At 50.3% G+C, this 24,094-nt stretch overlaps 2 protein-coding genes across 10 annotated transcripts; both read left to right on the top strand.

The window, feature by feature from the left end:
* Positions 1-298: 298 nt before the first annotated feature.
* Positions 299-8,412, top strand: LOC111842776 (uncharacterized). 4 transcript variants are annotated; one of them, XM_023809721.2, is made up of 6 exons: positions 299-524; positions 2,700-3,395; positions 3,507-3,565; positions 4,103-4,233; positions 6,805-6,971; positions 7,255-8,412. In XM_023809721.2, the coding sequence occupies exons 2-6, from the start codon at positions 2,913-2,915 to the stop codon at positions 7,423-7,425; spliced, it is 1,011 nt and encodes a 336-aa protein (XP_023665489.1). In that variant the 5' UTR covers positions 299-524; positions 2,700-2,912; the 3' UTR covers positions 7,426-8,412. The 4 variants fall into 4 exon arrangements, with proteins under 4 accessions (XP_023665489.1, XP_023665490.1, XP_072561880.1 ...); XM_023809722.2 differs by lacking the exon at positions 299-524 and adding an exon at positions 1,597-1,992 and having other exon boundaries at positions 2,891-3,395; XM_072705779.1 differs by lacking the exon at positions 299-524 and adding an exon at positions 1,598-1,987.
* A 2,635-nt stretch (positions 8,413-11,047) lies between these two features.
* Positions 11,048-24,050, top strand: bag6l (BCL2 associated athanogene 6, like). Of its 6 annotated transcripts, none has more exons than XM_023809717.2 (25): positions 11,048-11,285; positions 11,814-11,915; positions 12,551-12,668; positions 13,320-13,558; positions 14,049-14,120; positions 14,439-14,561; positions 14,833-15,020; positions 15,520-15,649; positions 15,853-16,056; positions 16,186-16,420; positions 16,657-16,716; positions 17,116-17,426; positions 17,511-17,589; positions 17,688-18,001; positions 18,086-18,386; positions 18,578-18,747; positions 19,407-19,460; positions 20,277-20,379; positions 20,566-20,690; positions 21,212-21,346; positions 21,418-21,486; positions 21,654-21,845; positions 22,390-22,497; positions 22,910-23,056; positions 23,209-24,050. In XM_023809717.2, exons 2-25 carry the CDS (start codon positions 11,838-11,840, stop codon positions 23,302-23,304), a joined length of 3,651 nt encoding a protein of 1,216 aa, XP_023665485.2. In that variant the 5' UTR covers positions 11,048-11,285; positions 11,814-11,837; the 3' UTR covers positions 23,305-24,050. The 6 variants fall into 6 exon arrangements, with proteins under 6 accessions (XP_023665485.2, XP_023665484.2, XP_023665483.2 ...); XM_023809716.2 differs by having other exon boundaries at positions 16,654-16,716; XM_023809715.2 differs by having other exon boundaries at positions 16,183-16,420.
* Positions 24,051-24,094: the final 44 nt, after the last annotated feature.

Below are 24,094 nucleotides of genomic sequence, written 5' to 3'. Positions count from 1 at the left end.
GTTAAACTATTAAAAGCTAAGTTGCCCTTAAATTAAGACCTGAAGTAAATGCGACCCTGGCACTGCCTAGACAGTATGTTGATATGCCGGGTCCCGAACACTAACTTTTAGCCGGTCGCGCATCCGCTATGCCATCTCTCTGTCAAACCACAACCGGGAGTTATCTTTCATAATTTACCAACGTCTCTCACTGTTAACTTACGCTTTCGTAATGTGAAAATGACCAATAAGGCCCATTGAAGAGGCTGCCACTTCTGATACGATGCCCGGTTTCACTCCCACCCGTTTAAATCTTCCGCAATGTCACTCCGTGCCAAATTACAGGCATGCGGAGATCTACTCATGAAAATCCCACTTACGGTTCAGCAGCTATTAAAAAAAGAAGAATGAATGGATTTGGTTTATCAGCAAGCAAGAAACGCGGACTAACATTACTTGTGATGTGAGAGAGCTAATGATAGCGAAGAAGAGGGCGGTGCGCTGGGATTTCCTCAGGCGGTGCTGCGCGCATACAGCTTGTACTGGTGAGAGACGCATGCTACAATAATATGATTAAAAAATTGTCCATCAAAGACGAGTTCAGCAAGTCCAACCATACAACCGTATGTGGATTAAATTGCCAAACAGGAAAAAAAAACCGCAGCAGTTCTGCAGGAAGAAAAAAATATGTAAAAAGTAAAAAAAGCTTATACTGTAAGAAAAACCTCAGCAGAAAACATTTCCTCGAATGAGCCAATTTTATTGACTGCAGGAGAGTAGATTATATAAAGCGAAAGCAAGGACCCAGTGAAAAAGAAATCGACATTTATTCTATACTGCTCGTGCTCTAAATATTTCATTCAACGACGTTTTTGAAGACAATTTACCTTGACAGATCAGCTGAAGTCTTAAGTTTAAATATGCTTTGATTACTTATTCACAGTGAGTGGGTTTTACATTGTATAGATGACAAAATCTTAGTTATCCGCATTTTCCTGGAACAATTATGTTATCAATATGAAACTACTGATATTTCATATGTTCTATTTGGAAACAAGCGGCAAAGCCCCTTTTACTGCGATTAGATCATTTTGTTGTATATTATGTATACTTAACACTAGATGGCGCCGCAGACGATTTAAATGAGATAGATAGGTAACGACGTTGAAAATGACCACCTCCGACAGCATTACTTGAAAAAATATTTTTTATTAGTATTGTAAAATATTTAAAATGCCCCACCTGATTGTAGTCAATAATACATTTATCCAATGTATACTGTATTGATTTACAGCTGTTTAAAATTCAATTTGAACGATTGACAAATATAGGCCCATTTCTTACGAAAGAACAAAAGCGTAAAAGGAATTATGCTTTATCAGTTTTTAATTGTTTTTATTCTACATAGGCTCTTTTCCTTTCAATATGTAGAACACTTTAAACTCTTAAAGTTACATAATTTTGATATGAGTGACTTGTATAAATCCTGTCAAATATGATCATCTTTGCAAAGGTTTTTCTTTTTTAAAAAAAATAATAATAATCATCTTCCATATATATGAATTTGAATTGTGAAATATAACCCATAAGGCTTAAAACTTTGTAGAGAAAGCGGGTTATCCCGTCTTTCAAGCACACACCTAAACTATGCTGACGTGCGAGAGAGGCAAGCTGAGGCAGCTAGAATGGGTGGGGCAAAAAGACGCGGGGCGTCTCTCTCCAAGTGTTAGAGGCAACTCAGAATAGGAAAAAAAAACAAACATCAACGTAACTTTAAGGATAGCCGGTCCTCGATCACAAAGAAGCACTGTATCTATGAGGTGCCACTGACAAACGACGATTAATGCCAATGCAGAACTCGAGTAACCCGCGGCGTCGGATAGCGTGCGATATCTAGAGATAAAATCTCAAGTGTACCGACTTAAAACCGGCGATCAGCACGCATTAGAGACAGGGAACTGACAACCAAGAACTGAACCACCTGTGGAAAAATGATGGGGGAATTACTGTAAGGTAAAATACGAGAGTTGCTTTCATTAATTAGTTTTACAAGTTGCCATACCTGATTCGTCTAATTATTATTAACATGTTATATAATATTTCTTTGGAAGTGTACTTTGTGTGGCTGCTCATGTAATTACGGTGGAATGTCATTTACTGCGGTTTTTAATCCTAGCTTAGTGACTGTCGTTTTTCGGCTGCGTTACAATTAAACGCCGTTTCAAGAAAACATTCTCACACAGGGTAGTGATATGCATGGCAACATTTCAAGGTCAAAATCAGAAAAAGCAGTCACTTCAGTCTGCCTACCTATAGACCCAGCACAGAGACTTAAGTGCTGGAAAAGAATGATCTTGGTCTTGCACTGGTTGTATGTGGATAGACGAACGTGTGTGTATAGTTATATCTGTTTCGACACGATTTCCACATTGATAGTGGGTGTAGTAAGTGTGGTAAATCGAGTGTTTTAAATGCAACGCGATGTTTAACGTCCTTCCTCTTATATGCAGTAGGAATCTCACTGGCTGTAAGCCACAAGGTAGTGACTTTTGAATCTTGTGTGCTGTCGCTTTGTCGTTATCCCGTCGCCACTCCCGTCGTATTGTGCTTGCATAGACATGGCAGACATAAAAGTGTACGATAAATCTGCATATTATGGCACGTTTTTTGTTTTATCGATCTACTTATATAGCCACCACATTCCGTCTCTTTTTTTCTAGGTGTTCATTTATTTAAATCCTACCCTCTTCAACTCTTCGATCCGCCCATCTGCTCTAACACTGGTCCTAATATCTGCCATCTGCCCAATTATCGGCCACAGTTACTTTATCCCGTTAGCTTCTCTTAACCCCGGATCCCACTGTGACTGGTCCATCACACTCCATCCCCCCCCTGCCCCTGACCTCCGCAGGACCCCCCTCCCTCTCTGAGCCATGCGCCGATTCAGCTCCGAAGGCTCTTTGCTGGACTTGGACCTTCTGCCCTGGAAACGGGTGACCCTGATCGAGCCAGGCTGTGAGGTAGATGGTGAGGCTAGCAGTTACTCACCGTGCCCAGGCGAAGATCCCTCCCCGGGTGTCCGGATGGCGGTCACAGCGGCCGGGGAGGAGTCGGCCCCCGCACAGCGGCAGGAACGTGGAAAGTTAGTCAAAGAGCTCAGCGTTAGCATGGAAAACCTGTCTGGCTTGGAGAAGCTGGAGCATACGGATGGCTTTCTGGGCGTGGGGGCCATTAGTGAAAGCTGCCGGGCTTACAGTGACAGCCAGCTGGCCCCGGGGACAGCCGAAGGCGAGCGACCATCCCCCATTTCCTCCCCTACCTCAGCAGCCCCCTACTCCACCAGATCCCTCCACAGACAACATGCTCGGGCCAAGCTAGCAGCAGCCAAACTCCACCTGAAGAGTCTGTTCGGACAGGTAACCTTCTTCGTCCGCTGCTTCTCTCTTAGTGGCTGTGTCCCTCACTGCCATGTGACTGGGGTCTCTGGGTGCCCCTAAAAGCCACTAAAGCACTCTGGTCTGTTTCAGAACCACCAAACGCCACACCCAACCCATGTCAGCTCAGAGCAGAGAGACAATGAGAGCAGGTGAGATTGGCAAGGGATTGTGGGAGCTGCGGGGTTATAAGTTACACCGCGTCAGGGAAGGACTTTGTTATCAAATAAGAAGGGGTCTTTATTTGCTACGATAGAAATTTCACTATGTTGCTGTTATTTTCTTGGATTGAATTAGTTTTCTGGTTTTGCTGGTTGTTAAGAATATGTTGGACAATTGTAGGTGTTTCACTACAGGACAGGAAAAGGGGGAAAGAAAGAAACAAAAATAAGAAAAGAAAAAAAATTCTTAATAGCCGTAAAGCATGCCAATGCACAAATCTGTTTATGATGGTTCAGGAATCATAAGCAGTGATCATTTTCATTCATTCTTCGTGCCCTCAGCATATAGAAGTATGTCATTTGCTTACAGGAAACAATAAAACAGATCTTGAAATATAGGACTGAAATACCAGATTGTCCTGCGTGTACAAACATGTCACGCCACCATGCAGCAGTGAGACAGTGGTCGCATGCCAGCGCAGGTATGCTGTGGGCCCAGCTAAACCTACGGCTGTATCTCCATCGCAGGACCAGAGAGAGGAGGTCCCGCCTTCCATTCCTCCGGCAATGGAGTCAGGTCGGCCACGGCAACGCCAGCCTCAGCCGCGAGGAATTGTTGTCGTGGGCAGAGTCTCTGAATGTGCTGCTGGCCAGTCGCAGTGAGTGTCCTTCCGCCTTTATTTGCATATTCCACAACTGCTGGTCGCCACCTTAGCAGCTCCTCTGCATTAATTTAATGTGTGCGCAATCCTGAGTGCCCTGTCACATGACCCAATCCTGAGTGCCCTGTCACATGACCCAATCCTGAGTGCCCTGTCACATGACACAAGCTGCCTAAATGTACATCACTAATTAGAAAAACATATGATGGTTCAAAGTGCATCTTATTGCTCATACCAATGAAATATACGCTAAAGTTTTCACAAAATACAGTACAGTTTGAAATCCGTCCAGTGGTCTTTCGTAAAGTTTATCAGTACTAGGTCATGGTTGATTTTGAAGTGTCACTCAGCCATATCTTCATTGCACAACAGGCCCGTTGACGACGTAATCACAGTACCTTACGCACGGAGTCGCCAGACCAGTCCGGGTGGCACCATTTCTACATGTTTCTGTGAGATTGTTAAATAAGCCTGTTGGCTGGGGTAATTATAATGGGAAAGCGGTTCGGGCTGAGGCTGGCCGTGATTTAGCATAGCCTCTGGGTCTTAATTCTAGCCGAGGGAGGAGCTGACTGCTTCTAGCACTCATTTTGTGGGGGGGGGGCTTTGCCGTCGGCGACACCACGGCCCGTGTGTGGCACATGCTTCTTGTGACAGCATGGATTCTGCTAAACTGGTTTCTGGAAAAACTCTTACTCAATAAACAAGTGGCAGGCTTTCAAGCAATCGCATATACTTTGCATATCACCTTTAAAGGGCAAAATCGAGTTTCCCAGATTAGTTTAAGGTCATTTCTTGGTTTCTATGACACCGAGCACACCCTTCCCATCCCCCCCCAACACCCCTCAATCTCTCTCCATCTCTCCGGGGTCCTGGACGATCGGTTGTGTGATATGTAGAAAAACAAGTTGTCTTTTTTCTTGTTCTTTCAAGGGATAAAAACAGGCAAAAAAATGTTGTGTCTCCGGTTGCACTGGGGCACAGAGCTGAGCTCCTGTTCACTTAATGGCTGTAAACTGGGAATCTGTGATTTGTGGCACTACAGTAGGAGATTATGTTTCTAGCTTTTTTGGGCGTGCACCATCACGACTGTGAACTATGACCAGTGACGTCAGCAGGCAGGGGAACTTTAACGGCGTCTTTTTCAGCTTCTCAGAACGACCTTCTCCGTATGTGTGAATTTAGCGCTTACTGATAATCCGCTTGCTCTGGCAGAGTCTCTCAGGCTCTGCTCTCTCTCTCCATCTCTGGCCCAAGTGAGCTTTTAGCTTCTCAGCCAGCTGTGGGGACTAATTTTGGGGGGAGGGGGGCCAGCCTGAGACTCAGTAGAGAGGAAGTCTCTTTCTGAGGCCTTTCTAGAACCTTCACATGAACCAGAACCCCGGCGACCTGTCCTCCGGCGATGTTCCTCTCATTCGGCACATCCAGAGGCTCGAGGGACCCGGCCCGGAGTTCCTGGCCTGATAACGAAGGCCCAGTTATTCCAGATGGTGGGAGTTCCAGTTGCTTCCTTACTCCGCTTCTCGGTGGGATGGCGATTTCCGCGGGCCGTTCTCCCGGCCGCCGTTCCCCAGGGAGTCAGATTACAGGCATCACCTTGTTTACAGAGCTGCCTGTTTGTACCCAGCTAATGGATGTGCGTTTGCTTGTGTGTGACTTCCGCAGCCCAGCGGCGAGAATCCCCCAAGGTCCCGATGCCCGTATACTCGCAGCTTTTCTCTCACTTCTATTTATTTTTTAATATAGTATAAAGCTTAAACACTTAATAAATCACTTTCCAGGGCCAAACGTAGGGGGGGAGAAAAGGGAAGACTTTCAGGAGGTCAGACATTAGGGGGCGCTCATGAGTGTGGGTAACAGTAGGCTTGGTTTGGAGAAGATGGGGGCCATTCAGTAGAATTTTTCAGGGGCCCAGCCATGACTTTGTGTCATCCTGCCTGTATTACCCCCCCAGAATCTGCATCCACTCCGTGCAGCCGCATTAAGCGCACCCCCCCACACTCCCCAGCATTAATGTGTCCACAGCATCTCCTCTCCTCAGCCCCCCTCCCAGCACGGTATCCTAGCAGGCAGCATGTAGGCAGCCCCTCGCTCCCAATGGGCCCCCCAGCACATAATGGTGCGACTCGTAAATTACTTGGTTAGCATCGGCTAACGACCCCCCCCCTTTTCTCTCGCCGCCCACGCTTGTGGTCTCCAGCAAAACATGTCACAACCCTTTGTTGGAGCAGAGGATGGTGTGTGTGTGAGAGAGAGAGAGAGAGAGAAAGAGAGAGAGCGATAAAGTGAGGAACCTCAGAGAGGGAATGAAGTTATGTGTTTATTTATGAGGCTGTAGACGAGATGTCGTTGGGGACTCCATTTCAGCGAGGGGGGGTTGTTTTGCTTCTGCTCTGGCCTGAGGTACTCTCACATCGCACAGTGCTGTTTTATTGTGCGTGTGTGTGTGTGTGTGTGTGTTTGCTTTGCGTGTGCTTCCTTTGCGTGTGCTTCCTTTGCGTGTTCCTGAGCTGCTCATTGACACGCCTGGCACCCCATCGCCCCCCCCACCCCCTCCACACCCTGCAGCTGGCCAGTCTGTCTTCGGGGCGTTCCTGCGCTCGGAGTTCAGCGAGGAGAACCTGCAGTTCTACCTGGCCTGTGAACAGTACCGGCACTCTTCCACCAACTTCAGCCTCCAGAGGCGAGCACGGGACATATGTGCCACCTACATCGAGCCGGGGGCGTCCAGAGAGGTACGACGGGGGGGTTGGGGTGGGAGGGGCTTCCTGTTAGTCCACCTTGTACACCGGACTTCATGTCTGCCTACGTAATGGCGGCCTGTTTGTCTCTCTGTTTGTGTCTGTCTGCTTGTCTTTGCACCATAATATCTCCTTGGGGATATTAAAGTGCCCCCCCCCCCTTTGGCTTTTGGGATGTTCCCCTATCTCTCTACCTTGATCCCCCTGCTATGTGTTCCCCAGTTTGTGTATAGTATTCCCTGACAGTGATGCCGTGCCTCTTGCCTGCCCCCTGCAGGTCAACCTGGATGGCAAAACGAGGGAGCTGACCATGCAGCTGCTACAGGCCCCCTCCCGCAGCTCGCTGTGTCCCGCCCAGCGCCGCATCTACTCGCTCCTGGACACAGACTGCTATCCCCGCTTCCTACAGTCGCATCTTTACCAGTCGCTGCTAAAGGACACTCACTAGGCAGCAAACGTCCATGTGAAGGGGGGCAGTGAGAGACAGCTGACAGCGTCACATAACTGCGGCGCCGGGGCTGAGGAGAGACGCAAAAGGAGACGCAACGAGGCAGCGGCCATTGCTCCATGTTACTCATGCTGCCCTGTCAAATCATGCATGTTATCATTGTTGTAGTTTTTTTTGCATTTTCAGTTAGCCGACCTTTGTTTTCTCAGCATCCCACACAGACATAGGCCAGTGGAGACAAGGAAACCGACCGGGCACGGACTGTCATGGTGGGGGGTCCAGGTGCATTGTGGGATACTGTGTGATTTCAGGCGTATTGTAACCAAGTGAAGAGCTATCCCCAGGTTTTGCAATCGTGGGGGTGGGTGTTTAGGTTTTCCTGGGGCGTGGACTGGACAGACTGGCAAACCATGACAGAATGGGCCCCTCCACTCAGCAGAATGTACCCACAGGGGGCCCAAGGCAATATTTTGTCAGGGGGCCCAAAGTTTTACGCTGCGCCCAGAGTGAAGTCAGCCTTCAGGAGGTTACAACCATTTTCTTTTTTACTTTATGGCTTTTTTTAACAGTGTAAACAGACATTTCTTTTTTTAGAGGGTTTTAGAGAAACAATAACGAAAGAAGTGAGATGGGTATCTAGTTCTGACTTTTCCAAAAAGGGAGTTTCTGCCATCGCATTAGCGGCCCCACAAAGCAGTCTCACGCACCCGCCGCTCTGGCCGAATTCCTTCCCTCCGTCGGCCAATCAGAGAGCTCTGTTTCCGATGTCCCCGTTTGGAAGACAAACATTGTGTATCAGCCGGGAAACTCATCTTGTCATGGAAGGAACATTATCTCCATGCCCGCAGGCAGGAGAGCACTTAAAACACAGGATACGTGATTCATGCGTTATTTGTATATTCGGTTTCGGTTTACAGTTCGCGGTGACGCATGTTTATGCCCATGTGACGAACATTTAGAGAATAAACAGCCATTTTATATATAAAACAGGCCAGACGTAACTTCTTCCGCTTTGCTTTGTTGTATTGCTGACAAGGGCACATTACTATGGGCAGGGGCCTCCCATGCTGGGGGGAGGGGGGGTAATTTTGTTAAACAAGGTTAATTGAGGCCCCTGTTTTTTGCAGAAGTCCATGCATTAAAACACCCCTGATTGTTCAGTTTCTACACTGGCGGACTTCAGACGTGCGGAACGGAAGCTTCCAGAATCCAGCAGATGACACTTTTGGCTCTTATTCTCCATGCATTGTACATGAAGGCTGGTTTGCCTTATATGCTTGACATGGAGGCACTGGAATGTTTTCTCGATTAGCTCACAGATAACAGGAGGCCCCTGGGTAGCTCACAGATAACAAGAGGCCCCTGGGTAGCTCACAGATAACAGGAGGCCCCTGGGTACTTCGGCATGCTTGTTGTCATTGTTTACAGGCTTCTTTGGCGTCCTTATCTCACTGACCTTAAAGATGGCACCCGGCCCAGTCTTTCCTCATTATAATGGACTGTATATTTCTGACACTTTCGGTTGCTTTTGACAATGATTTTGGTCATTAAGCCACCACCCCTGATATGACAGGATGGGAGGCAGGTGCTGTTTAAAACCAAACATTAATGCCCTGAGAGTGGGTTATGCAAGCAGCGCCCTTAAGAGTAAAACACAGTGACGTAACTGACCCAAATTGGCCTCTGTAAAGTAACTCCCATGGTTAAAGACACGACCACATCCGGGTAGACCACCCATAGGGCTTGCAGAGCAGGCTGTTTGATTGGAGGATGTGTGCGTGACTTCAGTATTATGTTTGGGGAGGTCTCCATCTTCCTGTCTCCGTGACAGACCGGCCATTCCTGGATGTTTGTACTTCACTGTGAAACGCCAATCTGTGGCCGCGTTCATTGGGCCCGGAGAGCGACATACCCACTGGAAGATGTCACCGGGTGTCTTCGGCACGTGTGGAAGATCGAGAAGAAAAGTCAGGTTTGCGTTTGTGGGGTTTATGAGATCCAGGACATGGAGATAACAAAAAAAAAGACTAATAAAAACATAGCTGTCAGCAGGACTTGCTTGGTCCATCTGTGACAGGGGACAGAGTTTCGGATGGGATGCCAACACACGCATATGCCTGCTGGGACTGACAAGGCCCCCCCCCCCGCTGTTAGTAAACCAACTGATCAAAGTTCAGCATGATCTTACCACTTACTGACAGGCACCTCCTGGACAGCCTGCAGCTCAGACTAAATGTTTATGCGCAGTGAGTGGGAGCCCCCCCACTCCCAGAGGAAGACCCTTCAGAGCAGATCCACAGTCATCCTGTACCACACAAGCACCACCTACTTAGCAATAAGTAGGAATTTGCATTGCAGTGCAATTCTGCACGAGCATTTCCAATTCATATAAAAATCCACGGAGGTAGATACATATTTTATAAATGCTGGAAGATACCTCAGCTGTCCTGGGTGGGGGATGACCGCCGTTTTATAAGGTCGCAGGAAGGTTTGAATTACGTGGAAGGAAGTCTGGTTCCGGGTGGGGGGGTTCTACTGTTACAGCAGCCGTATCGTCTGCTTGCCAAACTTGCTTTCTCTTTCCTGCCTTTGCGGCTTTTCCGACTCACATGGATCCCCCTGCAGGAGGGAGCAGGTACTGCATACTGGAGCAAACAACCTCGTGTGTGTCTGGAGGAAGGGAGAGAGAGCTGCAGTCAATTAGAAGAAGAATTGTTTGCAGTACATGAGTTGAAGGCCTGTAATTGGCTGGCATTCTGCCCAGCTTGTTCCCTATCAGGCACCTGGCTTGATACAACCACTGCCAACACTAGGGGAAAACTCCACACACGTACAGAACTGGCATTTTAAACTCCAGCATCAGAGGTGTGACACAATGCTGCCCACTGAGTCACCACTGACCAATTCTAATAAGTAAATTTCGAAGTGTCTTGAGAATATATTATGCTATTACTCACCGAAGCAATAGTAAGGTGATAAACCATGAGATTTTATAACCAAACACATTTGTTACAAGATCATAAGAGAATGATATCAGAGTCTGGGTACAAACTGAAATGGAAAATAATAATCATCCTTATTATGAGCCCTGAGTTGGGTAACAGAATTGGCCTTGTCTATGACGTGCGATGTTTCACAACGTCATGCCACAAGGGTGTGTCTTCATCATACTTCACCTCTGCTGTTCCTCATTTCTTTTTCAACTACTTACGTTGTTATGAATGCTTTGCATTTTTCAATAAATATATATTATCCTATTTCGAATCAGAAGATGGATCACGAAGGCCATATGAATTCATATATGAGGCAAGATAACGGTTTTATACAAGCTAGAAATCTTGGCCCGAGTCGCCTAAAGAGTTTAAAGTGTCAGTTTTTCAGATTTTGTGTCATCATTCATCAATTATTTTTTAATTTAGACATTTTAAACTATTTTTGTGCGTATTCCCACAGGAGTCAGAACGAATGTTTATTGCTTAACCTGAACCCAAACCAATATGCGGGATACCTGCCCAGTGGTAATTCCTCCAAAACTTGAACACATCCAAATTAATGCAATCCCACGATACATAGGCCAGGATTCAGGCGTTTGCGATAGACAGGCGGCCTGCGAGACTGAGGGGTCCTTCCGCGGCGGTGTCGCGTTCTTACAAAAAAGCTAATACCGACTCAGTCAGAATATGAGTAGCATATCACAGAGGAGTAATAATATAGTTTGTTGTTTATTACCGGAAAACAGGAATATATTGGCGGCATACTTTATTGTAGACGAGCGTGACGGCTTAGGCGAACTCTGCAAGTGATTTTGACATTTAACGACGACGTAGATCTTTTGGGAGAAGAGTAAAAAAAACACGAAGGTATTGATACGCTTTGCTAGGCTACGTATATGTCTATAGATATGCATGCGCGCGGTTGGTGTGTCTGTCAGTTTTTTTCCTATTTAAGAATCGTCAAGCTCATAATCAAATTTTGTATTTTTGTTACAGCAGTGTTAAACAGTGTCTTACCATAATGTTGCGGTACTGTTGTTCGCTATGGAGTTTGTCAGTATATTTGCCTACTTAAACAGCCTGGTTTTCTGGTCTTTCTGATTTAGCTGTGGTTTGGGATTCTTCTAGATGTAGACAGGATTGCGCAGTTGATTTACCAGTTTGCCGACCGTAGAGTGTATCAGTTAAAGCACTTTTTTCGTTCCTGCATATGTATTATAAGGATCTTGTAACTTAGTGTATTTACCAACTGACTTATTGGGTGTTAGTGGTTAAAAGTAATCTAGGCCGGATTATCGTTATGTGTCATTGGGCAGGAAGTACCGAGAACTGCAGGCTTCGCTGGAGTGTGAACGAAACCGATCACATTTGTTTTACTCTAACGCTGCCCTTTAGAGTGAAGTGATCAAGTTGACAGGTATGGCCGAGGTGGGCAGTATAGAGGTCACAGTCAAGACCCTGGACTCACAGAGCAGGAGCTACACTGTCCGTGGAGAGGTACGGCTTCTAGTGACTCTTCTTAACAGTTTAAGTGCAGTAATGAAAGCTGTCTGCCTCCCATTTGTAGTTTTGGTGTATGATTTCTGTATTGCTACATTTTGCAAACTGTATTAACTGTATTGCACTCTGAAGAGCTTATAGGTAATCACGTGTCTAATGCTAACAGTCATGGACTTGCATTTGCTAACCTGGGCCATAACTCAGGGCCCCAGATTATTATTTTTTTGTTACAGCCTCATTTTATACTGTAGGTCAGGGGTGTCAAACTGCAGTCCTGGGGGCCCGGAGCCCTGTGTAGCTTAGTTCTTTCCCTGTTCCACCACAAATGATTCAGCTCAACAGCAATGTGGTAATTAGCACAAGAAGTTGAATCAGGTGTGTTAATCGAGGGGAAACCCAAAAATGTGCAGGGCTCCAGCCCTCCAGGACTGGAGTCTGACACCTGTGCTGTAGGTAGACCCCCAACAAAGACTTTAGCCCAGGGCCCCAAACCCCCAGAATCTACCTTAAATGAATGCTGTTATATAGACAGGTGGCCAGACTCATACTGTCTGATGACCAGTTCTTTCTGCACGTGGTGTCACGGCACTTTGCCGTCCAGTCGAGCGGTAACCGCTTCTCTGCCCCGTCAGTGGACCGTGAAGGTGTTCAAGGAGCACATAGCGGCCTCTGTGGAGATTCCCGCCGATAAGCAGAGGCTCATCTACCAGGGCCGGGTGCTGCAGGATGAGAAGACCCTGATGGAATACAGTGAGTGCAGAGGCCTTCGATTTCCAGGCTAGCAGCGAGGGAGGGAGCAAAGCCTGCGAAGGAGACCAGAGAGACAGACCTTCCTGGCATTTCATTCTTAAAAAAAGCTGCCATGTCAACCATCTGTTGTTGTTATTGGTATCAGTATCATGCTTATATAAAAAAAATATATATATACAGTTGGTGTAGGTTGGTGATGAGTGTGTGGTGTAAATATCGCAGTATCAAGACGTTCGTTTGGTAACACTGTGGCATAACACCTCCAGGGTGGGTTCGAATCTCTGTGTGAGTGTGTGTGTGAGTGTGTGTGTGAGTGTGTGTGTGAGTGTGTGTGTGAGTGTGTGTCGGCCATTTCTAAGTTCTCTCTGTGATGTGCGATTTTCCTCTGGATGCTCTGGTTTCCTTATGCAGTTAGAAGAAATGTGGCCGGGCAAATCTGTGTCTCTAAATTTCCCATAGACTGTGAGTGCCCTGTGATGGATTGGCATCCCGTAGAGGGTGTCTTGTGTTCTGTGTCCCCTGTAACTCTATTGCTGAATACAAAAAACTGTGGTTGGGTAGATTGATGGATGGATGGACAGCAAATTGCCGTTTGATAACTGCATCTTCTCTTTCCTGCATCCCTCTGATGTACTACTTCCTGGCTCTTAGATGTAGATGGGAAAGTCATTCACCTGGTGGAACGGGCCCCCCCTCAAACCACCCACTCTGCCAGTGGAGGGGGTGGGGTCTCTGGGGTGGCGGGGGGTGTGGAGGGCGTGTCCCCGCCCCCCCACTCGGCCTCGGCCGGCTCCTCCCAGGGGGCCGTGCACGACCGCAACGGCAACAGCTACGTGATGCTGGGTACCTTCAACCTGCCGCTGAACATCATGGACCCACAGCAGATCCAGGTGGGCCTCTGCTTCGTACTCCGTCCTCCTGCCTCTCTCTCCCCGTCCGTCCGTCCATTTGTGCGCCGTCATTATTATGCGAATGTGGGTGTGAGCGCTTTATATCCGGCTGGCTACCGTGGGAGGCGATGTCACCTCACACCTCCAGGGCTGCAGGTTCGAATCCCACCCCCTCCGCCCCTCTCTTCTTCTGTTGGGGGATCTTGCATATTGATTTCTTCACACCTTCAAGCACACTGTGTCACTTGTTGTGTTACACAAGCTATTTAAAATATGTGTTATATATTGTGTGCTTAGAGTTAGGTGGGAGAACATTTTGTGGTGGGGTTGGGGGGCTGTTGGGGGACCTGGAGTCAGTTTTTTTACCTGAACACTGCGGGTTCACATGAACAGGGGATAAGCAATATACAAACCGAGAGATATAAATAATGCTTGCGGTGCAGGATTCCGGTCAGTCATGCCCTCCCTCCCTAATCCATAACCCCCCCAGATGTCAGTGCAGCAGATGATGGCTGGGGTCGGAGAAGCTGGACGGAACACCAGAGTGAGCACCAGCACCGGGGTAAGACCTCGAGTGTGTGGCGTACATCGAGCGTGTATCTGTTTGGCTGTGACGTGTTTTTTTATATATATATATATATATGATACATATATAAAATATGTATGTGTGTGTGTGTTGTATGAGTGGAGCATGGATTTGATTGGCTGAGACGTTACATATGTAGATGTGGCATGCATGGAGTGTAGGTCTGATTGGTTGAAACCTTTTATATATACCGTATTTGTATATGTGTGGCCTTCATGGAGCGCCAGCACTCAGACCCTCCTTTCGGGAATGGCCGCCCTGATTCCCCTCCCGTCTTCTCCTGTCCCGTGCCAGAGCAATGGCTCCGTAGACGTGCACATCAACGTGGACCAGACGGTGCAGAGCGAGTCGAGACTGCGGCTGCTGCTGGCTGAGAACCTGCTGAGGGACACCGACTCGCTCATCCACCGGCTCGAGGTGTGAAGCCGGGTGGGGCGGCGCCCCCCTGTGGAACGCTTTTCCGCTCATGGCAACCTTCCATGTCCTTTAATTGTCATCTGGTATCTTGTCACCTTGTGGCAAAAAATAATGCTACAGTAATACAGTAACAGTGATTTTCCTACATTATGTACATTTAAATGATATCATTAGAGGTTATTTCAGGCTGTGAAATAACTGTCCTGCCCCCCGAACAGCTGGTTTAAATCGTGCCGTTTCCATAGCGACAGCCACACGCTCTGTCTTTTAGGGTCGACCCGCCGACGCCCAGTCTCAGCAGGACTCTGCCCCCTCAGCATCATCCGCGGCCACTTCCTCCTCAGCCCCGACGCAGCCCATGGACACCTCCTCGCCTCCTGCCCCTGCAGCCCCAGCCTCCTCTTCCTCCTCCTCCTCCTCCTCGACACAGACGGAGGGACCCCCGTACTCCGGGCCCAAGTGAGCGGCGTCTTCCTGCTCTGTTTTCCCGGGCCTGCTTCTTCAGGGTGCGGCCCGCCATTAGCGGTGATGTAATCGGCCCCCGGGGAGGAGGCGGCTTAACGGCTAAGTGGGCGGGGCCCACGCCTGGCCGCCCCCGAGGCATGGAGACATGCCAGAATCATTAAAGCACCAGTCTGGCGAGCAGCCGGGCAGCTTGTTAAAATTCCTGCAATCTAGCCGCCTCTGGAGATTTCGAGAAAAAGGTCTTTGAAAGGCTCCAGTGCGTTTAGGGACATAATGGGCGAAGCTGTGAGCTGTTAACTGTGGATTAGGGGGGCTGGTAATAAGGATGTTATGCTAACAATTGGCCGTGTTGGCGGAAATGGGTCCTCCGCTTCATCGTTGGGGAGTGTTTTGCACTGGAGCTGAGCCCTTCGTAAATGGGCCGGGGTCCATGTGAAGAGCCTCCCCTAAGTAGTACCACCATCACCTGATAGCCCCCCCCCCTGCCTTGCAGCCACCCCAGCCCTGCTGAGCTGCTGCGGGTCCTGTCAGAGCTGCGACGTGTGGAAGAGAGGCTGCAGCCCTTCATGCAGAGGAGTCAGTCCATCCTGGGCTCCGCCGCTAATGCCGACTACAACAACAATGTAGGTGCTGCCTCAGCACGTTCCTCTCAGCGCGCCCCCCCGCCGCGCCGCCTGACCGCGTCCCCCCCGCCGCGCCGCCTGACCGCATCCCCCCCGCCGCGCCGCCTGACCGCGTCCCCCCCGCCGCGCCGCCTGACCGCGTCCCTCCCGCTGTCACTCACCACGCCAGTACTGATGCTCTGACACCCGTCGCTGTCTCTCAGACGCAGGACAGGGAGGAGGACCAGCGCACCCTCAACCTGGTGGCCGAGGCTCTCCGTCTCCTCGGCAACGCTCTGGTGGCCCTGAGTGACCTCCGCTGCAACCTCAGCACAGCGCCCCCCCGGCACCTGCATGTGGTGCGGCCCCTGTCCCACTACAGCTCCCCCATGCTGCTTCCCGGGGGGGTACCCCACATTCCCATCCCGGTGGGTTGACGCCACTTGTGGCTAATGGTAGCGTGATGTTTTCTGTATCCTGTGATCCTGCTGGCCAGTCTCATGGTTCTCTAGTCATTGCCCTGCTGCCCCGTCTTCCCCCGATGTTCTCAATAGCAGATAAACCTGGGAACCACGGTGACCATGACTTCCAGCGGCAGACAGGCAGCTGAGGGCCAATCGCAGTCTCCTCCTGCCTCCGGGCAATCGGAGCAGCCGACACAGAGCCAGGCTCCGCCCCAGCAGTCTACTCCAGCCAATGGCCAGCCAGGACAGGGTCAGAGTGCCCCAAGGGTGATCAGGATCACCCACCAGACCATGGAGCCGGTGGTCATGATGCAGATGAACCTGGATGGTGCGCCTTTCCCTTTCTTACGTTCCCAGTCTTGTGAATTTGTCCTTTTAAAAGGTTTATTTCCAGTTTCTACTTCTTGAAAGGAAAGGTTTAAGAAACATGGGACTTACTGTGTGTAACTTACTGAATGTGTGTAGCTCACTGACTGCGTGTGAGTGTGTGCGCGCGCGCGTGTGCGCACAGCGTGAATCTCTGTTTCATAGGCTGTGTGTCTGTCTGTCTGTGTGCCCTAGCAGAGTCCGGTAGTGGGCCTCAGACCACGGGACAGCCAAACCCTACTGGGGCTGGACACACCGGTTAGTGCTCTGGGTCTCCTCCTTCCCCGATACCCGCTGAATCACCGGGACGGGTGCCACCTAGTCCTGTGGGGTTGTGTGGCTCGAGCGCTGTACCCTGCAAGCCCGGCCACCAATGACATTGCTGTAAAGCGACCTGGCCCTACAACACGCCCCGCTTCCACTGACCACTAGGGGGAGCGGCGTTCCCTCTCTGGTGGCCCTTACTCTCCTGTGGAGTCTGAATAATGCTCGTATTCTATGCTCTGTGTGTGTGTTTTAGCAGGTTGGGCTTTGAACCTAGTATACAGACCCAGCTGGCCGTGGTCACTTTGACATCTCCGTCTGTCTGTCTGCCTCGATGATGCCTGTCCTGCAGGGTATACGCATACCGGACTGATGCGGCATTCCTTTCTCCAGGAACCACGTCCCCCGTCCATATCCCTGGGCTACCTCCGGAGTTCATGCAGGCTATAGTGCACCAAATCTCCCAGCAGGCTGTTGCCATGGCAGCCGCAGCCTCTGCCGGACAGCAGCAGACGAGCTCTGGGTCGGCCGCAGGCACAGACTCCGCTGCTCCTCCTCCGGCTCCTCACCCTCCCCAGGCCAGAGTGGTCATCACCCGGCCCTCCTTCTCTCCCAGGATCCCCCAGCCCACGCTGGGAACCAGGGGGACTACTATCAACCTGAGGGCAACGGTGCCCCCTAGTGGAGGGCAGCAGTCAGGGCAGGTAATTGTTGTGGAATCGTCAGTAGACTGTGCAAGGACATACGCGTGTGGGCATGTTTAATCTCTCGCTCGTTCGCTCCCCCAGACCGGCCCTGTGCCTCCCTCCCCGCTCACACAGATGATCAGTGGGCTCGTAGGCCAGCTCCTCATGCCTGTCCATGCGGGTGAGTCGGGGCCCCCTGGTGGCCATGTTAATGCACTGCATATGAGAGACCCCTGCCTTCCATTCGCTGCTTAACTCCCCCAATCTTCCCTCCTTCAGGAGAGCAGGCCCCTGCTTCCACGTCCTCATCGTCCCACTCCTTCACATTCTCTACCTCCTCCTCCACCCCCACTTCCTCTGCCAACACCTCCACCAGCACCACCAGTACAGCCTCTACTGGCCACACCTCCCAGCCACAAGAGGGCGCCCCTGAGGGCAACCTGGCCCAGCTTCTGGGCTCCCTCCTGGGCGGGGCTGCTGGGGTGGCGGGAGCAGCAGCCGCTGCGGCGGGGGGTCCTGGGGGGGCGCCCTCCATCACTGTGACTCTGCCTGGGGTTCCTGCTTTTATCCAGGGAATGACAGATTTCATACAGGTTGGTTTGTTACTTATACTGATAATGAAGTTTATGGTTGTTCTTAATGTATCTAATATTTATCACCCTTTACTCTCTCTTTAGTCTGGACAGACGGTTTTTTCTCCGGCCAGTCAGCAGCCACCGCCCCCTACTGCTACAGGCCCGGCCGCACCGCCCCCTTCAGCCACGCCCTCTGGCCCTGCCTCCGCCCCCGGCGGTGGGGGGGGCGGCCCCGCCGAGACGCTGAGCCCGGAGCTGTTCACGGGCATCGTGCAGGGTGTGCTGTCCACTATGATGGGCTCTCTGGGGGCCTCACAGAACAGCACGGAGAGTATCGCCCAGTTCATCCAGCGTCTCTCCCACACCACCAACCTGTTCACGCCCGGCTCGGGAGACGCTGTAGGTACGTGGGAGTGTGGGGCACACGTGTTTGCTTTGTTCTCATTGGCTCCTGATCACGCGTGAGTGTCACCTGCTCATTGGCTTTGTCTTCATTGGCTCCTGGTCACATGTGACTGCCACATGTCTGTGAATCGAATCGGAGTAACACGTGGCGCGTGTGTAAGAGGGATGTGTGCTTTGTTCCCGCACCAGGCTTCTTCGGGGACCTGCTGTCTCTGGTGTGCCAGAGCTTCTCCATGGTGGACATGGTGCTGCTTCTGCACGGCCAGCACCAGCCGCTCAGCCGCATCCAGCCGCAGCTCACGCAGTTCTTCACGGAGCACTACCTGCACGGCGGGGAGCCCAGCGACGCCAACATCGCCGTAAGTGCTCCCCTCCCCTTATCATGCCCCTTACTGGTCCTGCTTACTTGGGTTGCCCTGCTCAAACAGATCTTAATCAGTTAATTACTGGGTTTAGTAGGTGTGTTTCAGCAGGGAAATCTGCAAACTTTGTTGTATTCTGGACCTCCAGGACCGGAATTGGGCAACCCTGCTCCACTCTGTCCTGCACATGGCTGTCACTCATTCTAGTCACATGGTCTGCTCGCTCCTTTCCCATTGGCTACTCCATTATCCATACTCATTATGCTGCCGTAATGCTTCCTTGTGACTTTTTTGTTCCCTGCCATCTGCTCACCATCTACTCACCATCTACTCACCTTTCCCTTCCTCTTCACTGCTTTCCCTGAACTCCTGCTGACTTCTCACTGCTCTGCTCTACCTCCGTATTATTAGCTGTAGACATACTCCGTTTTACTAAACCTGGCTGTTTCTCTCCTGTCACCCTTCCTGCTCTTTACTGCTTTGCCCTCCTGTCAGAAGTACATTTCTCAGGCCGCTGAACACTGCCGACTCCCATGCGGCGCTTTGTAAACGCACGGCCCCGCTGGTATCATTCCAGCCTTAAAAGGTCCGGCCTGCTCTTGGTGTCACTCACAAGCGCATCAGAGGGTGATTCACGCGTCTGCCTCTTCCCACAGAGTGCCGCTGAGGACCTCATAAATGGACTCGAGCAGTACATCGCTGAGAGTTTTGTAAGTACGCCTCCTGGCAGACCATAAAAAAAAAAAAAAAAGAACCCACAAGGCTTGTTCAGTTGACATGTTTATATGCTGGAATCGCTGGCCTCTTCGATTTGGTGTGAATGTTGCTGCGGTGTCCTGTCAGAACTGTGTGTGTGTGTGTGTGTGTGTGTGTGTGTGTGTGTGTATATCGTGCATTAAGCCCTGTCCCCTTGCAGTGTGTGTGTGTGAATCGTGCATTAAGCCCTGTCCCCTTGCAGTGTGTGTGTGTGAATCGTGCATTAAGCCCTGTCCCCTTGCAGTGTGTGTGTGTGAATCGTGCATTAAGCCCTGTCCCCTTGCAGTGTGTGTGTGTGTGTGTGTGTGTGTGTGTGTGTGTGTGTGTGAATCGTGCATTAAGCCCTATCCCCTTGCAGTGTGTGTGTGTGTGAATCGTGCATTAAGCCCTGTCCTCTTGCAGTGTGTGTGTGTGTGTGTGTGTGTGTGTGTGAATCGTGCATTAAGCCCTGTCCCCTTGCAGTGTGTGTGTGTGAATCGTGCATTAAGCCCTGTCCCCTTGCAGTGTGTGTGTGTGAATCGTGCATTAAGCCCTGTCCCCTTGCAGTGTGTGTGTAAATCGTGCATTAAGCCCTGTCCCCTTGCAGTGTGTGTGTGAATCGTGCATTAAGCCCTGTCCCCTTGCAGTGTGTGTGTGTGTGTGTGTGTGTGTGTGTGTGTGTGTGTGTGTGTGTGTGTGTGTGTGTGTGTGTGTGTGTGTGAATCGTGCATTAAGCCCTGTCCCCTTGCAGTGTGTGTGTAAATCGTGCATTAAGCCCTGTCCCCTTGCAGTCCACTGTGACCGTGCGGGAGGGCGTGGACATCACGCGTACCAACGTGTCCTTTCTCAGGCAGCAGTTTTCCCGGATAGCCACGCACATCCTGCGCTGCACAGGTACGGCGTCACGCGCCCCCCTGGCCAATCGGCCGCAGCCCCGCCTCCTCCGCACACACTCGGCTACTTACACATTCTGTTCACTTCTACTTTGTTCTATGTTCCACAGCTTGTATTTCCTTAGTGGTGCTAGAATGTTAGCGACATGTGCTAATTGGCAGGTGGCCCCCTTTCCTGTCCCCTCAGACCACACCTTCGGCCCCCGCCTGCTGCTCCTGTGCACTCAGGGCCTGTTTGAGTGCCTGGCCCTCAATCTGTACTGCCTACGAGGGGAGGAGAGGGCCTTGACGGCCGTCATCAACCACCGCATTGTCAGTGAATCTCCCTGTCTCTCTCTCTCCTTCCCCCTTCTCTCTCTCTCTTCCTGTCTCTCACGTGAAAGGTTCTTCCTCACTTAACAGCTGATTCTCTGCGTCTGTCCCAGCCCTCTCTAATTCCTCTGCCTTTCTTCCATCAGTTACTGCATCGTCAGTAAACAACCCCCCCGACAAGCTTTCTTCCTCATTTGTGCTGCGTTGTAACACCCCCCACCCCTCCCTAAGTCCCCTGTCCTCCTTTCATCCATCATCATATTCCCATTTCATCTACATCTCCATCCCCATCTTTATCTGTCCTGACCATTTATTAAAAGCGTCTTTGCCCCCTCTCTTCCCCCTCTCCTACACCTCTGGTCATTCTCTTCTTTTGTCATCACTTCCTCCCTTTTTTCTGTCAGTTGATGGGGAAGTAATGTAAACAGACACGGAGAGGAATGCAAGTGTTTTTTTTTTTTTTTTCTTTCGTTGCCCACGGTCTGGTGCACTGACAGCCCTCTTCTGCCCCCTGGCTGCAGAGGCGGATGTCTGCGGAGGTGAACCCCAGCTTGGTGAACTGGCTCACCAGCATGATGTCCATGAGGCTCCACGTCATACTGGAGCACAACCCCATCGTGGAGGACCAGATTCTGCATTATGTTGTCCGCACCCAGGTAGCTCTCCCGCTGCACGCTGACCCCCCCCAAACACATGGGAAATACTAACCCACACCCCCCCATCATAGAGCGAGGCCCCTGTCCAGACAGAGCCGGAGTCAGAGCTGCCTGTAGAGTCTGTGGACCAGAGCATGGAGGTGAGTGTGTGACTCTCCACCTGCAGCTGTGGATTGGAGGAACGTCTCTCGTGAAACTTTAACCTAATAAAGTTAATAGTAAAATCTCTGTTTAAGGTCATCTTGCTGCCTATTGCTCCCTCATCCCTTGACCCCTCTGTCTTGTAACTCCGCCCCCTCTCCACTAGGTGGAGGACACCCTGTCCCCGACCCCCGCCACCACGGCCGAAGAGGCCATGGCATCGTCCCGGGAGACGGCCGACAAGGCCTCTGCGTCCGGAGAAGCGGGAGGGGCGTCTGCTGGGGCCGCCGCCATGGCGACCGCTGGGAGGGAGGAGCCTGGGGGAGAGGCGGAGCCTTGGGCGGCCACGGTTCCTCCAGTAAGATGGTGGTCCAGTAAGGTCTCCGTTCTGACCTTATGCAGACCTTTATATATACAGATGCTCCTCGCTTTACGATATTCGACTTTATCGTAATCACCTTTGAATTTTCATCTGTTTCTGGCGAGCGATATTCTGTACGATACTTTCAACTGATGCCAGGTGATGGCAGTTTAAACTTGTATTAATTTATTGACTTTTTCAGTACTGGTATTCAGCTACAGTCATTATTTAGTGACAGTTATTTACATATTTATCGCATCATTTTCACATTCGACTTCATCAGAAAATAACACCATCCTGTACAATCATTATGCAGATCTAAACTTCATTGGGTTTCATAGCTAATCGCCATGCAGGGATTTTCCCCATGTGTTAGCCAGGATGTTTTTAAGGGCCTTGTTAAAGTTACAAAAACAGCGCCCTCTTCTGGGGCCTGCCATGACAGCCAATCACGTCGCCCGTGGCTCTGAGCTGGCCCTATCCTCACGCTGTCGGAAGTTCGTCAGGCTGACGGCCTGCTGTTTTTCTGTCTCGCCGCCAGGAGTGGATGCCCATCATTCGGCAGGACCTGCTGTCCCAGAGGAAGATGAAGGCCCAGCCCCCGCTGTCAGACGCCTATTTGCACGGCATGCCTGCCAAGCGCCGGAAGGTGAGTGGGTCGGCGCCCCTCTACCCATAATACCTTTCACTTCAATATATAGCTGTATTTTCCACGTGTCTCTCCTAAGGGAGCCGGTTAATCATCCAGGAAATTATTCCTGGTTTTTTCTTAATGGTGCCAGCAGTTCATTTCTGACAGGGCTTGTTAACCAAGATGGACGGCACTCTCCGTCTGTCGCACTGCGAGTTGCAAAGACGGCCTCCGTGGGGCTGCTTACGTGGGGGGTTCTGGGAATGGCGAACCGGCGCCTTGTTAAGCTGCAATTATTTCAGGCAATGGAGCGAAGGTGTGGCTTTAGCCATAAAAGGCTCTGGTCTGTGGCCATTGCTGTTCCCATGCTGAGGCGAGGCCTGCCTGGATGCACCGCGTGAAGCCCCCCCTTTTCCTGTTTTGCTGTCAGACGACGCAGGGTGAGGGCCCCCATCTCTCCCTGTCGGAGGCCGTGAACAGGGCAGCCAGGTCGGCTGGGGTGAAGCCTGTCACTACCCCAGAGAGCCTGCAGGGGGAGCTGGATGAACCTGAGCTGCAGGAGGCCTATGCGGAACAGGTATCGTCCCACAGTTAAGCCCCATCCTAATGAGCGTCTGCTCAGCAGAGCCAGTGTCTTAAGTCTGCTTTATATGAATTTAGAATTTATATGGTAAATAAGTATAAAAAAATAAAATATTGATTTTTAAAGTGATGCTTAAATGGCCTCAGGTGAAGAGTGACATCAAGAGGAGGCTGAGAGAGGACCCCGATTTCAGCTCCCAGCGTTTCCCCAACACACACCGGGCCTTCTCGTCCGATTCCTAACCCCATTGGTCCATATGCGTGTCAGTCTCCTTTCGTCCAATCAGTCCTGCCTGCAAATACTGTCATCTCATATATGCTCCAAATTCCATTCCCAATGGCATTCATCTAGTTGCCCAGTTGTCTTGGCATTTAAGACCCGCCCCCTGGTCACACTGACTGGTCGAAAACCTGTCAGTCACCGCAGCCCTCTTCTCTCTATGGCTGGGAAAAAGTCTAAGCATTGTGAACCGGCTGTGGTTATGCTAGTTGTTTAAACATGGAATGGATGCCGTTGTTTTGAGCTGTGCCACCTGGGTGTGACCCACCTGTAATGCCACGTGTTTGTCCTTACCCAGTCCGTCACTGCTTGTTTTGTGGATTAGTCACCTGGGTTTCCGAATCAGTTACTGGTGTAAGATAAAATGCTACTAGCCAAGTGTGAACCAACGCGGTCCCTTAACTTAAACTATACACAGCTTGTGACTATGTTTATCTCTCTTAATGGAAATATGAACAAATTACCCCGTACTTCATAGGAAAGATTTGTCATTTTTGATTATCGGTGATAATCATGTAGGTTAAAGGTGATTATGAGCCAATAATTGTCTTTCATGACAAATGGATTTAGGCGTTTACAATTAAAACCTTTTTTAAAACTAGATGTAATTTTTCCTCTCAGTGGCCATTGCTTTTATTTACAATTTTTGATGTAAAGAGACTCTGCTTGTGATTTAACTACTGTGAAAATAAAGGGGCGGCGGAGAGGACTTTGCTCTTGTTTTTATATGGACCGGAAGCGATGAGGTAAGCG

The sequence above is a fragment of the Paramormyrops kingsleyae genome, chromosome 23 (assembly GCF_048594095.1).
Source record: "Paramormyrops kingsleyae isolate MSU_618 chromosome 23, PKINGS_0.4, whole genome shotgun sequence".
NCBI classification, from domain to species: Eukaryota; Metazoa; Chordata; class Actinopteri; order Osteoglossiformes; family Mormyridae; genus Paramormyrops; species Paramormyrops kingsleyae.
This window is presented reverse-complemented; position numbering and strand designations above follow the sequence as displayed.